The sequence below is a fragment of the Wasmannia auropunctata genome, unplaced genomic scaffold (genome assembly GCF_000956235.1).
Source record: "Wasmannia auropunctata unplaced genomic scaffold, wasmannia.A_1.0 LD335987.1, whole genome shotgun sequence".
NCBI lineage: Eukaryota > Metazoa > Arthropoda > Insecta > Hymenoptera > Formicidae > Wasmannia > Wasmannia auropunctata.
Window position 1 is genome coordinate 1,345,847 of NW_012026903.1, and position 14,751 is coordinate 1,360,597.

The window sequence follows — 14,751 nt, forward strand, 5'->3', positions numbered from 1 at the left end:
TATCGCATATTAATGCATTGTTCCATATGTACACTATTTCATTATTAATTATTACTTTATTAAATAATCGAAATGATGTTGCATACCTTTAGCAAAGGCCTAGACAAGTTCATTTGATAAAACGTAGTATATGTTTGAGAATCTGTATATTCTTCAAAGTCAATAGTTTTTTCTTCATTCTTTTCTTTCACCTTTTTCATTTTGCCTTTCTTTTCCTTGGTTTTAAAGACATCTACAATTAATCAATAAGTGAGATAAGTCTTTACGTTGCTACAAAGGTATATAAAATGTAAATATGATATAATCAATATATATTTCTTGTTACATTCGAGTATGTGTGGGCAAATATGAATCCATTAAAATCATAATTTTTAATTTGTTTGGCTAGTAAATAAAATTAATTATATCTACCTTTTTTAAGCTCATCCTCAGACAGAGAAATCGTATCATCATCCTGACCAGTTTCTGGTTCAATTTTAATAGGATCACTCTCCGTTCCAGCCTAGCAATTATAAAGACAAATTCTTTTTCGTAATTTCATTACAATTTTAACAATAAATATTTCATAAAGTATCACATATTTATTATAACGCCATTATCACTTAGAAACAATACAGATAATGATACCACATACCTGCTCATGTTCCTTCCTGATTTTTTTGATCTTGTCATCTAATTTCGTGTTCGGTTTGCGTTTAATATACTTGCTCAGGTCATTCCAAGGATCCAGATTGTGCTCGGCGGCAGTGAATTGGAAACCACTGTCAAAGTCCTTGTTCTCTTTTTTCTTCTGCTTGCGCGGTTGATACTGAAACACGGAATTTGAAAGAAAAAATATTAACGTCCGAGATATAAAACAAAGATATATTCACAAAGAAAAAGACAAAGAGTGAGAACTAAAGCATTATATTTCGGTACATTATTGGTACGTTATGGTTATTGCCTATCTTTAATTTTGCTTTTAACCAAGAACCGCAGTACAACATTATTGACGTTTAATGTTACATTCTATGAAATAATTCTATAAGATATTTTTAATACCAATAGGATAACTGTCCCTATTAGTGTGCCAGTACGTTTTAATGTGCTTTTATATTTAAATAAGTCATAAAAATAAACTGGTACAAATAAATAGACAAAGTGTACCAGTTTATTTTTATGACTTATTTAAATATAAAAGAATATTAAAACGTACAGGCACACATACGGATAGTTACCCTAGTTTGCATTGTTTTGATTACAAGCTTTCGTTCCTCAGCCGAAAGCACAAGCTTACATCGTCCTCCTCGTCGGAATTCTCCGAATAATCCGGCACCTCCTGATCATCCTCGATCGTCTGCAGCAAATCGCAGTTACTCGTCATTTCTTATTGCCTAAATAACAAAATAATAAAACACCGGTGACGGAAATCTGCGGAGTCCACTTCGGACTATTTGGAGGTTAACCACCACGACAGTGCCACTTGGAGGTTAGCCACCACGTGGACGCGCACACGGCATGCGTACATGAGCGTCGACGCGAGGAAATATTTTTCAATAAGTTTCGACTCGCGTACGCCGTTGCTTTTTCGCAATAAGCGTGAGAATAATCACAGAGATAATTTGCAGAAATAATTTTAAAAAATATATCGTTTCATATATCGTACGAAAAATAAAGGCTAACGAAGTTGCTTAGGAACATGTGTGAAGTAGCTGCTGAAACAGAGCGTTCTTCGTGGTTGCCAACTCATGCTCCTGTTTAGCGATTGGCAATATCGTGCGCGGTTGCGCTCCGTGTTGTAGAAATTGGCGGGAAGCGGAGAGCGGAGCTCCCCAGAAAATGTCTGCTGTGTGACGGCATCATCGGCATTTCCTACGTGCGTGATATAAACATTTCGCCGACATGGGTATTCTAGGCTTGTCGAAGCTAATAGCGGACGTAGCTCCGGAAGCTATCAAAGAGCGAGAACTGAAGCACTACTTCGGTACGTGGTTATTGCCTATCTTACGTTTAATTTTGCTTCTAACCAAGAACTGCAGTAACGACGAGTCACACATCTTAGATAAAATTTTATAATCGCGTCACATCTTCGTGTTTATGATCGATTATCGAATCAATCAGTTACAATATATTATTAACGTCTAATATTATTTCCGTCTTCAGGTCGCAAGATAGCTGTTGATGCGTCTATGTGCTTGTATCAGTTCCTCATAGCTGTGCGGAGCGAAGGTGCCCAGCTCACTACCGTGGATGGCGAAACAACCAGGTATATTTATTTTAATTGTACAAACAATCTTTTATCCTAAATTATATTTTTACAAAAAACAGATAACAGACAAAAACAAAATAACAGATTTTTACCAAATAATAGAAAAGATTACATTAAGAAGCGATTGGCTTACAAAAGATTATGTTGAGAACTAATCAGCTATGTAAATTCTGTTACATAGCCATTTAATGGGTACGTTTTATCGTACCATACGCTTGGTGGAGCAAGGAATCAAGCCCGTGTATGTATTCGATGGGAAACCGCCAAATCTGAAAAGTGGAGAATTGGCTAAAAGAGCTGAAAGAAGGGATGAGGCACAGAAACAGTTGCAGGCTGCCGAGGAAGATGGTAATGACAAATTATGTATCTTGGTTTATATTGCTGTAATAATACCAGAATATCCAGAATAATTTATTACGTTCTATATAAGATCACGAAAGAACTTTCATGGCAAATGCCTTTTTTTTTATTAAAGGAAACGTGGAAGCGATAGACAAGTTTAACAGGAGATTGGTTAAAGTTACGAAAACTCACGCTGACGAAGCTAAGGAATTACTTCAGTTAATGGGCATACCTTATATTGATGTAAGACATTTTTGTGTGAAATCGCGATTTCTTTATTTTATTCCTTTTTACAAATTGATGTTTTTCTGTACAGGCTCCTTGCGAGGCTGAAGCACAATGTGCCGCTTTAGTGAAAGCTGGTAAAGTCTTCGCCACTGCCACGGAGGATATGGACGCGCTCACTTTTGGCTGCAACGTGCTACTTCGACGCTTGACCTTCAGCGAGGCCAGGAAGTTGCCCGTACAGGAGATTCATTTCGATAAAGTTCTTGCAGGTTTAGAGCTGAATCACGATGAGGTATGCGTTTAAACGAATTGCTCCTATTTAATAATATCAATATTAATTTGTCGATTATTCTGAGATAACGTATAATTTACAGTTCATCGACCTCTGCATTATGTTGGGTTGCGATTATACAAATAGTATCAAAGGCGTCGGTCCAAAAAGAGCAATAGAATTGATAAAAAATCATAGGTCTCTCGAAAAAATCGTTGAGCATATAGATGCCAAGAAGTATTCCATACCGGAAGATTGGAATTACAAGGATGCAAGATTATTGTTTCAAGAACCAGAAGTGTCGAATCCAGATGACATCCAGGTAATTTTCTGTTACTTTGAGTAATTTTTCTCCACGTAAATCACACGTATTAAATATTCTTTTATCTCGCAAGTTAAAATGGTCCGAGCCAGACGAAGAAGGTTTGGTGAAGTTTTTATGCGGCGACAAACAGTTTAATGAGGAACGGGTTAGAAACGGGGCTAAGAAGCTTCACAAGGCTCGAAACACGTCCACGCAAGGCCGATTGGATTCGTTCTTCAAGGTTTTACCGAACTCGAATCCGACTCCAAAGCGGAAGGTGAGATATCTTTCGAACGAATCATTTTTTATAATATTAATTGTTCTAAATTTATAAATTAAACGAGATATTTTCTCTTTACACACATAGGCAGAAGAAAAAAAGCCATCGGCTAAGAAAGCGAAGACAGGTAACAGCAAATTTCGCGGTAAAGCAAAGTGAGAGTAATTTTATAAATTTGAGAAGGATGTATAATAATGCTAATAGTGTACTTATATCTTGCATGAAATGCCATCTCGACGTAGCGTCTTATACACGTGTCGCGCGTTTATTTTATAAATTTCTACACTGATTGCGGTTTCGATTGACAAACATAGTATAACTTTTTCTATTTATTTCGCAAAATATATACAATATTCGTGTACAATATATATTCTTATAAATTCCATTAGCAAGTATTCAACAATAATAGTCGTATAATCACATTTTTTAAATAAAAAATCTACATTGTTATATTAATTAGATTCGCGCATGTGATCATCACATTTATTGTCATTGTATATCTTCATCATGTATTTTATTTCTTATTAATATAACTTGAAAAGAATTTAGAAAAGGACGAAGATGTGTTGTGTGTCTGAGCTACTAATTATATCACGTCAGTCTTTATTTCAGTACCAAGTACGTTTGAACTACTACATTTCTTAGTTTGCAATGTAAATATTTATTAACAGTGATACGGCAGTGATTATCCGCCAGAATTATACACTGCTATGTACAAGAGTTATATACCGTTATATACAGTCGCGATATAAATTCCTTCAAATGATACGTCACTGAAACGTTATAATTGTACTACCAATAGAATTCGGATCTAAGACGTGGAGCAACGCTCGCTCGATATTGTATGGCGCGTAGACCCTGTCCACAACCGTTTGCAATTGATTCGCATCCGTCAGCTCGCACAGCGCCCGCAAATACGCGACGTTCAACCTCGCCCCTTCCTTCCACTGATGCATGTTAAATCCGAACATATACTACAATTTAAAAGTTATCAGTCGGTAGTACATCAATCGCAATCAGTGACTTGTTATTGAACTGGCACGAATCACAATACCTGAACCAATAATTTTATTCTAACACACCCGGCAAATATAGTTCCGCAAATAAATCCCAGCGAGTCCGACGTCAATTGCTCAGGCACGGTCGACACGTAGGAGCCATGAGGTAATAAGTGTTTCTTTAAAATGTGTTCTTGGAAAGGTTGATTATCAGTATAAAAAATCGCATCGTATCTGTAATGAAGTAAGCCCAATATTACTCAAAGGAACGTTACTTTCTATTCCTTTATTTAAATAAAATAAATAAAATAACTTTAAATTTATTATAATAAATCTTATGATAAGAACTATTTCGTACTTGTCGTGCAATTCTAGTTCCTTCTCGACGTCGGTTTCGTTTATTACTATAACTTCGTCGGCACCCAATGCCTTCGTTACAGGCACGGCGTCCGTTCGGCAGGCGGTTACTACGTATCCACCCCACAACTTAATTAACTGCGTCAAAATACAACCGATCGGAGTGCTCCCGCCGAAAATGAGGACTCTACAGCGATAATATTAAATTGCATTTAATTGACATTTCAGACACACGGCGAGTTAAGAAAGTATCGAGAGCATTACCGTTTTCCTTTGGCGTTGCCCTCCTTGATGACAGATCTATTAACTAGAGCGTCCCATGCCAGGCAACCATTGTATGGCAGGCTGGCGGAGGCTTCGAAGTTACACGATTTAGGCCGTCTTGCTACTTGCGTCTCTGGAACAATTATATATTCCGCTATCGTGCCAGAAGCCCACGATGGAACGGCCAAGAATACTTCGTCTCCGATATCGAAATTGATAACGCCTTGCCCAATGTCGACTATCACCCCCGCGCAATCCCTCCCGAGAGTTACCGGTAGTTCTTTCTGTTTCTAAATACATAGATTCGTGCATATTTATGTACAATACGATATCGCGTTGATAATCGGATATCGGTGGGTTCTTGAAGAAAGTCTACTTACTCCTGAGTTAAGTAATCTCCTATAAATCCTAGAATAACCGGAGCATATCTTTGTATCGATAACATTAAGTGACGCGGCCTTGACTTGTATAAGTAATTCGTTCGATCTCTTAATCGTTGGCATTTCGGCATCGTCTATGAGTAGCACACCCTGTAGCGACAGTAAGACATAATGTCTACATTTACATTCAAAGCTGTGACGGGATATGTTAGATATATGATATACCTCGATACCATAATAATGATGGCAAGCGATAGTTTTTATGTGATGCACATGTCGAGAGGCGGGTTTCCAATTTATGCCGATGTAGTAGCCCGTTACAGTTCCTACCACCAGGCCTGTCAGGCAAAACATTGCTTCTCTTCTTGACACTGGACAGAATGTAAACAAACTTATGTTTGATAAAAATCAAGCAGATACAGAGAAATATTTGTCAAGACATTTTTGAATATTCAACATACCTTTGTTAGCACACAAGGTTCCTAATTGGCGATAAAAATCTATCGTACTCCATTGTGTACTGTAATACTGAAATTGCACCTCTTGCCAGCCTCTTTGTACGGAAGCAGCCACGCGCAGCATGGCGTCTTTGACCTGCTGGGCGTGCTGCTCGTTGCAAAGCTGCAGGATAAATTGACGTAACTGGGCTAGCCATTCTGCACACCACTGCTGTCCCTGTTGCGCCGCCATCGACGCTTGAACCTTCCCCCAAATTTTTTTCTGTAGTATACTGAGATTTCTATATATAATAATTATGTTTTATGCAAAGTGATTCGCACATACATATTAAGTTTGGAACACCAAAATATTACATAATATATATTGAACTATTTGCACAGTTCATATAATACTAACAGCAATACACTAAAACATTTATCTTTCAATTCGAAAGAAAATTAAGAACTTATGTAATTTATATCTTACAAACATTTAGATAGCATCTATACATTGAAATCATGCAAGTTATGTAGATTAGACTCACGTGACGCGAAATTTGCTAACGAAGGCAATAATTGCAGAACGATGGAATGTCTTACTTGGATTAATTAAAAAATCCTAACTATAAATATTATATAAAGCACACTCGTTGGAGCCGGCGCGGAAAGACGAGAGGGAAATCCGATTACCTGCAACGTTTCGAGCTGATTCGAGAGGTGAAACCAGACCTCGTCCATAATTCGCAAGGGCACGAAGGTGAGAGAGGGCAGAGTGACAGAGGGGACAATAAAGCTCAACACATAATTTTAAATACGGGCAAAAATACGAGAGCGCGCGGAAGGCCACGGGGGTGAACGTCGGGCTGGAGAAGCGCGGCGCGGCGACGTTTATAAATAAACGATTAACGCATTGCCGTACGACTCGAAATAGATATCAAGTTTGCGGTGCGAGGCGCGATGACGGGTCGACGACGAACATCCTCGCGTGGCAATGTGACGCGGGTCAACGTCTCTCAATCAGCGGGCAGACACGCTCGCGCGTTGACATGTCGCGTTCCGCCGCGGCGGGGGACTGGACGTTCGCCACACGACTGTTGGTGGTGGTTCGTCCTTTTAAATCGACATCGTCGGTCGGCACCGTCGCTAGATACGAACGAGAGGGGGAGAGGATAGGTTAGCTCGCGCCGCGCGTGCACGCACACACGACCGTACGGCGTGAAGTACTTGTTTGATTTCGGAGCATGTGACGTAACGCCGGCGAGCGGCGGCGTTGCGCAACTCCGCTCCGGAGTCACGTGACGCGGCTAAGTTCGCGCCGGACGCCGGCCGGGTTCGAATGTTGCGAGCGCCGCTTGATGCTTCTCTCTGGCCGCGAGCGTGCGTGCGAGTAGTTCTTCCACGGGCACGGAAAAGACGAGCGCGGGCGCCGGCGACTCGACAGCTCGCGAGCACGAATTAACGCCCGAGGGACGCACGCGGTAGTGTAATCGCGAAGGGCCATGACCTCGGAAGACGCGGAGATGGACGTGGGCGGTCGCGTACGCGCGACGGCGTCGGTGAGTTCGCTCCAGTCTCGCTCCTTTTCGGCGCTTGCGTGTGGTCGCGTAATGGCATCTCTCTTCGAGACTCGGGAAAGAATGATAGAGAGAGAGAGAGAGAGAAAGCGAGAGAAGAGGCAATTTGGAGAATGAAACATTTGCCTTTTATAAGGGCGCGCGTATATTAAATTATATATAGTTAATATTTTATGTAATATATTAGATCAATTTATGTACATGTAATTTTTACGGGACTAAAAATTTTACAATTTCCGTACCATTATTATACCAATTCAAACGTATAATAATTTAATATCAATATACACGATACATTTCTTGGTATAACAATTAGGTTTCTCGTGCGAGTGCAAACGCGCAATATCTGAACGCGGGTATATATTCATATCTGAGAAATTGCGTAAAAAGACATATTTTTCAGATTTATTCCGATATGAATTCTCTTGTCCCATACGCCATTTTCTCAATCGCGACGATTTCGTATTGTCGCGTCTCTACGGTTCTCGTCGATAAGTGCAATGACACTGCAGTTGATAACATATAGCCTCGTAGTTATTATTACATATCGGTAAAGAAGTCAATGCGCGGCAGAAGATAATGTCACGCTTTCATTAGATAAAAGAGTAATATCAACACGCTCAAATTATCGACTGCATGCAATGCAAAATTCGATGTATATGATATGCCGTTAGATGACAGCACGCAATAGATTTTTTAGAAAAAGTTTCTTCTCTGGTGTAATAAATACAAATATATAACAGTGAAATCCGCAACAATAGACAGGATATACGAAAGCTGTTTAATATTGTTAAGCTTGTTATAAATAGATTTGTTAAAAAGAAGAGTATTTATAATATTAAAATACGATGAAAATCGTCTTTTTGATTGATAAACTTGAAAAATTTATAAAATTATTCTGGATTTTTGTCTCGAAGATTTAATATACATTGCTTTCGACTTTATTCCTAATTTAAAGTCTCAATTATGAAAAGTTCTGCATTCCTAATTTAATTTATTAAACTTTAATAAATATAAAATTAGCTTCTGCGATTAATTTAAATTAGTATCTATAATGGAAGCTTTTTTATAATTACATAATATGCTTTGTAATATATCGAAAAATATTTATCGGATCTTTTGAACTGTTCTCCTATGAATACTTTTATCGATGTCATTGAACTTGTTTTATAAAGTGAAAAAACATAAATTTGAATTAGTAATAATTGCACTTGAAAAGAATTAAAAAAGTATGTAATCATAAAACGAATAAAATAGACGTAAAATTAGAATCTAATATAAAGTCTTGTATATTTAACGAAAAAGTAGAGACTATTTGATGAACAGATTGTATTCATTATATATTTAATTGAAAAGAAAGCAATAATTTTAAGGATTTTTCTCGCGGGTTGCGAAACCGAAAAAGGAATAAAACCATATTAACCAGTAACATAACGATAAATATAGTCTAACAATAATTTTATACACTGAAAACTTTCGGTTATCTACGATTTAAAATCGACAATTAATTATATACACACTATTATAGCACACAATTATTATATATATAAATTAATTATATATATTGGGAAAGAAACATCTCTTTAATTCTAAAAATATGCTAGTCTTCTAATAGACAAATTTAACTAATATCGAGATACAATATTAATCGTTTTGATATTCTCAATATTATTTTACAGATATTTTAGTACAATATTATATTCGATTTCACATGAAGCACGCGTAACATATAACATATCACTGTGTTATAATTATGACAATATACACGTGACCGTGTAACGCAGAGGCATTTCTTTGCGACGATTCATCTCTCTTTCTCTATCTTTTTTCTATCATTCTTATCTCAAGCATCCTGAAAAGGATCGCCGGCATGTAAACACGCGCAAGTTGTTGATATCTCGCTGTTGAACGTGTCGCGCGCACGGTGTCTCGTTCCGGCGAGATCGCGACGGAAGGCAGAGTCATCGTGACATTAGCCCCCGTGACTACCGCGCTCGTTTTTTTTTTTTGCGAAAAAATGCGCGTTACATTCGCCCTCGCTCACGTTTCGACAGCGTCGTACCCGGGGTATCGAACAAACGTCCGCGTTAAATCGACGTGCGCGTCTCTCGGCTGCGATCCGCGACGATCGCACGTGTCGGTGTGCCGTGAGCACTTGACGTACCGGAATGCGCGCGGGAGTGCCAAGTGAGGCGTACCTTGCGTAAAGCGAATTAAGAGCCGCACGTGTGTGCGCGTCGCGTTTGATCATTATACATTAAGACAGCTTTGTGCATATATACGCGTATGATGGATGCGCGGTTCAGATTTTCTTAAATCCAACGCACTCGATCATCGGCGCGAAAGTGTCGCAGCGTATTTTCCGACATGCTGGAAGTTAAACGTGCGTGTACGTGCGTGAATGCAGCGGCCGTCGGGAGTGCCGCCGCCGAGTCAAGTGCCACGCGGGCGAATCGTGTCGCGTTATTAATCGACGTGCGTGGCGGTAATTAGCCGCGGGGTTTTTTTTCCAATCGATCGGCGGGCCGAGTGGATGGGCTAGATCGAGGGAGCAGCAGTTGGCGCGCCGCCGGTGCGGAGGATGGTGAGTACAGTCGTTCATGCATTATAATTATCTATTTATTCGTCGCGTCATTGCGGTTTAACCAACGCTCTGTTGCTCGGCGATATATTGTCATAGGTAAATTGAATGACAGAAAATAGAATTTATTTCGAAAAGCTGAAATAGTGCGAAGAATTTGCAATCTTAATGAATTGCCAAACAAAGACGAAACGCTAATGTTGAATTAAAGTTAACGTTGAATTTTCGACTGTCACTAAAAATCGCATTGTATATGTGAATATCATTGGAAATACGAAAAAGATAATAATTGGTAAAATCCGCCATATTTTTTTGTGAACAATATTAAAAGTGTAATTTCCTTTCTAAAAAAATTCTATAACGATTTCTATACAACTTTTACTTTTTTGGATGCTGGACCATGCAATCGTTATCGTCAGTCTTGTTTTTCGTCTGTTAAAATTCGAAACTTATATAATTTTCTACGAAGAATTGGTTCGCACTATTTTCGCATCGCACTAAATTCCGCAATTATTATAGCTTTATTCTCACATAAAAAATTTCATTGTCATTATTGAATTGTCCTAGATTAGATCTCGAGCTAGATCTAAACCTAATATTAAGGTAATTAGTCTTGCTCATAGAAGAATCGTACCGATTTTCAAATCCGCGACTTTCAAAGCCGCGATTTTAAACGAGAGATCACACGATAAAAAACATTTTTCCATTCAAAGTGCGATTCGACATTTCGCGAGGAAGGACTTTTCCTATGTATGTATAACGCGAACGAGCGACGTACCTTTCCTTTCTCAAAAACTTTTCCGCGTATATTCTCTGCGTTTACCTTCATTTCTTACGTCTTTCCGTAAGAGTCAATTCTCCGATGTCTGCATCCCATCTCGCCACAGCCGCACCGGCAGATACTTTTAATGTTACCCTTCTTTTTTCACCTCCTATACGTCATTGCGTCGCGGGGAACGAGTTGAGCGACGCCTGTTACCCACGGCAGTAAATTTCGCACGGATACTCATTTTTTTTTCTTTTACGTACGCCACTTCAATTAAATACCTACCGCCGCAAGAGCCGTCTCTCGATTTTCTCGGCGGCGTGCACCGCGGCGCATATGCATACGCTCATTTTCCGCGCCGCGCTCCGGGCTTGCATTAGCAAGCCGCTCGATGTCCAGACACGTCCTGGACGAGTCCTGGGCGCCCGTGTATCCGGAGCCGCTTCCTGCACGAGACGACAGGATACATCGACGCTCGGCCACGCCGGTCGAGCTTGTTGCGTTAACGCGCGACGAAATGAGCCGTGACCGAAGGTGGTCCGGATCGCGTGTCGCCGAGACCGGGTGAACGTAATCGCGAAAAACGCGCGCCGTCACCGCGCGCTGTGCAACACACCACCGCGTCAGGAATCCCGCGATCGGTCTCCGCCTTTTTTTTTTCGACGTCGTCGTCAACTCGTTTTCTGATATATCGTTTGGCCGGACTAAGCGAGCGCGAACAAACACGAATGAACGTCACTGCCAACACGGTGACAGCGCAACCGTTTGCGCGTTCATTGAAGCGAGTTGTTGTTTCCCGCTTGTATATACGCTCGCCCGCTTGTGTAGTATATGGGAATCTGGCTTTACTATGCACGTACGTGCTTTAAATGTCTCTTTAACGGCATGGCGATCGGCATGCATGATTTAGAGTGGTCACACACTTTCACCGAACTTTCAAATATCAATTAATTCCGCGGCGTCAATCGACGTGCGTTGCATTGAGACAGAATGAGATATTAATTGCGACACACGCTCGTGCAGCCGATCTAAACTATAAAAAAAAAAAGCGCGAATTTCGGGAGCGGAGAAAAACTTGAAGAATCCACTCGTGTGTAATTCCATAATTGAAAATGAATAGATAACGAAGTTAATAATAGTTTCCGGTTACTTTCAAGTTAAGATTTTCGCGAGTATTCATAAAAATTTATATCTCTCTCGAGAAAAATTGTGTGCGATGATATATTATGTCCTTTAAAATTTTCGTTGACAGGTCCACTCCGAGTTGAACCGCATAGATTCTCCTAAATCGAAATAAAAAAATAATAAAAAACAAGATTTTACGAAATTTGTCGCCGCGTTAATAAAGAAACGTCGTGCACTTGCCGTCGTGATTTATACCTCGAGAAAATTTGCTCACGACGAGATGCACGAAAGGAGCTATAAAAGCGTCACGTCGCGCTCGCACGCGCACGTGGGTGTGTGCGTGCGCGTACACGTGCAGTTATGCAATACGTGCGAGGCAATATAGAGTCCCTAACCGCGTGTACATACGGATCCTTTATTGTCGCGAGTATTCAGCTTACGACGATTTTCCCCGCCGACAAAGGGGCGACGAGGCGAATATGAGGTATCGCGCGACTGCCAAAAAGCTGACTATATACGCTGTATGTACGCGTGTGCGGGGATGCACGCGGGCAGAAACGCACGCGACAATCTCGTATTCCCATCGCGCCGTCTCGTTACGGAGCGTCTTGTGGCGCCGCAACGATAAAGGCGCCGGTAGCTCATTGTTCGTACCCGGGACAATGAGCGTGCACCGGCGACTCGGCCTGATTCTGAACGAGAGACTCTCTTCTCACCCGCGCTGCGCGGCGCGTATAAAACGCTTCGAGCCCGCCACGCGCGCATCCCGTAAATAAATGGAAGCCGTTGACGCAGGCGGCGCGGCCGCGACGGTCTGACGAAATTATTAGCCCCGGGGCCCGGTTCGATAAAAGTGCGAACTTTATAATAATGGACCGCGCGCGCTGATGAGCGAATATAATGCGATAGAGGAATATAACGTAATTTATAACGTGGACGTATCATTATTGCTTACATTTCTTCAATTTTATTATGACGACGCGTGATCGAAAAATTGTCTGTTTTCTGAAATATTTGTTTTATCGTTTCATAGACTGACTTAGGGATTACCAATACGATAAAGTTACTGTCGTAGATTAGGTACTTTAACATTACTAGATTTTTTTTAAAAGTATATATAAATCCATTATGTAGTAGCATTTTTGTAGTGAAGCAATTATTAAAAATGTTTACAATTTTTTACGATTCTTAATTACAATTAGCTTTAACTGTTTGAAGCTGTTCGGTCGAGAAGCCGTGCATTTTCGTCACGCGAAGATTCCGCGTCTTGAACTTTCACGTCAATCGTTTTCAAGTCGGTCGTCGCGCTAGAGCTCCAGTGTCGATCTATAGTCGGCGGTAGAAAGGCCAGTGGTGCAGGCAGTCGACGAGAATAAAATCCCGTGTCTGCGGAAAGCTTCTGTTTGGCCATGGAAATCGGTAAAGGAGGTCAGCGTATGCAAATAACAGGGTCGCGAGGGCTGTCGCGGAGCCAGCCGGGAGGGTCCCGCGAGCCAACGGACAAGCAGAGCGAGGCGTCGGCGTCGGCGTCGGTGGTGATGGCAGCGACGGGAGGGTATATCCACGTTCCGTTTCGTTCCGTTTCAGCCCCCTCTTGTTCTTCCCTCTCTCTCCCTCTCGTCGCGGGCGGTTTTCCCGTCCCTCTGACGCTTCCATAACTCTCGCTCTTTCTCTCTCTCTCTCTCTCTCTCTTTCCTTCTCTTTCTCGCACTCTCTCCATCTAATTCTCCGCGTCTCCTCTCTTTCTCTCTCGTTCCAGCTTTTGCCGGAGGAGCCAGCCTCGCGTTCTCCGCAACGCTCTCGTTTCCCTCGTTCCGAACTCCCATCCTCCCATCGTCATCGTCGTCGTCGTCGTCGTCTTCCATCCTCTTCTAGCCGCTACTTCAGTTCCTCGTTCAGTTCCTCCGCTCGTGCTTCCCGTGGCAGCGGCGACCGTTACGGCCCCATATATTTCCGCAGCCGGCGTTGGAGTCACGTCTACGAACGTAAAGGTGCCTGTGCCGCGCTCTGCTCCCTTTCCCTTTCTCTCTCTCTCTCTCTCTCTCTCTCTCTCTCTCTCTCTCTCTTTTCTCTTTTCTCTGTTTCTCTCTCTCTCTTTGTTCATCTCTTTCTCTCACTCACTCGCCTACGCCGTGGAAACATTCGATTTTTACGATACGAGACGAGTGTGCTCTCGGGCCCACCGATGTTGGTCGTTCGTTCCCCGCATCGGCATCCAGTTTTGCGTCCCCATCTCATCGCTGAAACGCTTCCTCCGGTTTTCGGTTTCCACTTTTCCTTGCAGTTTCTTCAGTCTCTCTAATTCGAGAAGCAATTAAATAAGAAGATTTTCATACGCTAGTAATCGGCTTAGAAGATATCATTTCGAATGTCTGACGCTTATTTAACTGACTGACGACTATTAGAGCACCGTATATAATGATCTTACATCTTAATTAGGAAGTTTTTCACATTATTTATTTTATTTTCGTGCGAGAAAATCATCAATCGCAATATCGATCTCTATAGCGTTTGAAGAAATTAAATATTCGTCGAATTCACGTTTCCGATATTAATTTGCAACCTTTTATAAGGATCTTGCTATATTAAAAAATTA

General features: G+C 41.1%; 3 protein-coding genes across 10 annotated transcripts in view; 1 reads left to right on the plus strand and 2 right to left on the minus strand.

Annotated features, from left to right (window-relative positions):
* LOC105454229 (probable ATP-dependent RNA helicase DDX27) overlaps positions 1 to 1,733 on the minus strand; it is a 4,569-nt gene extending 2,836 nt beyond the window's left edge. The window contains exons 1-5 of one of the 3 annotated variants that reach the window (XM_011696728.1): positions 1,646 to 1,733; positions 1,277 to 1,373; positions 635 to 808; positions 412 to 502; positions 87 to 232 (exon numbers count right to left, since the gene is read on the minus strand). In XM_011696728.1, the coding sequence (XP_011695030.1) occupies positions 87 to 232; positions 412 to 502; positions 635 to 808; positions 1,277 to 1,363 (498 nt within the window). In that variant the 5' untranslated portion in view covers positions 1,364 to 1,373; positions 1,646 to 1,733. Of the gene's footprint in view, positions 1 to 86; positions 233 to 411; positions 503 to 634; positions 809 to 1,276; positions 1,385 to 1,505; positions 1,599 to 1,645 lie in introns of those variants that run through there. The other 2 variants (XM_011696727.1, XM_011696726.1) reach the window with 2 other exon arrangements.
* Positions 1,734 to 1,860: 127 nt separating this feature from the next.
* On the plus strand, positions 1,861 to 4,129 carry LOC105454228 (flap endonuclease 1). The gene is made up of 8 exons (XM_011696725.1): positions 1,861 to 1,963; positions 2,143 to 2,245; positions 2,430 to 2,596; positions 2,724 to 2,833; positions 2,907 to 3,110; positions 3,193 to 3,411; positions 3,485 to 3,670; positions 3,761 to 4,129. Exons 1-8 carry the CDS (start codon positions 1,882 to 1,884, stop codon positions 3,830 to 3,832), a joined length of 1,143 nt encoding a protein of 380 aa, XP_011695027.1. The 5' UTR covers positions 1,861 to 1,881; the 3' UTR covers positions 3,833 to 4,129.
* On the minus strand, positions 3,990 to 7,352 carry LOC105454227 (reticulon-4-interacting protein 1, mitochondrial-like). 6 transcript variants are annotated; one of them, XM_011696718.1, is made up of 8 exons: positions 6,800 to 7,352; positions 6,134 to 6,374; positions 5,898 to 6,043; positions 5,673 to 5,822; positions 5,293 to 5,582; positions 5,030 to 5,215; positions 4,728 to 4,905; positions 3,990 to 4,647 (listed from the first exon to the last, which is right to left on the minus strand). In XM_011696718.1, the coding sequence occupies exons 1-8, from the start codon at positions 6,845 to 6,847 to the stop codon at positions 4,444 to 4,446; spliced, it is 1,443 nt and encodes a 480-aa protein (XP_011695020.1). In that variant the 5' UTR covers positions 6,848 to 7,352; the 3' UTR covers positions 3,990 to 4,443. The 6 variants fall into 6 exon arrangements, with proteins under 6 accessions (XP_011695020.1, XP_011695026.1, XP_011695023.1 ...); XM_011696724.1 differs by having other exon boundaries at positions 6,134 to 6,402; XM_011696721.1 differs by having other exon boundaries at positions 6,134 to 6,411.
* Positions 7,353 to 14,751: the final 7,399 nt, after the last annotated feature.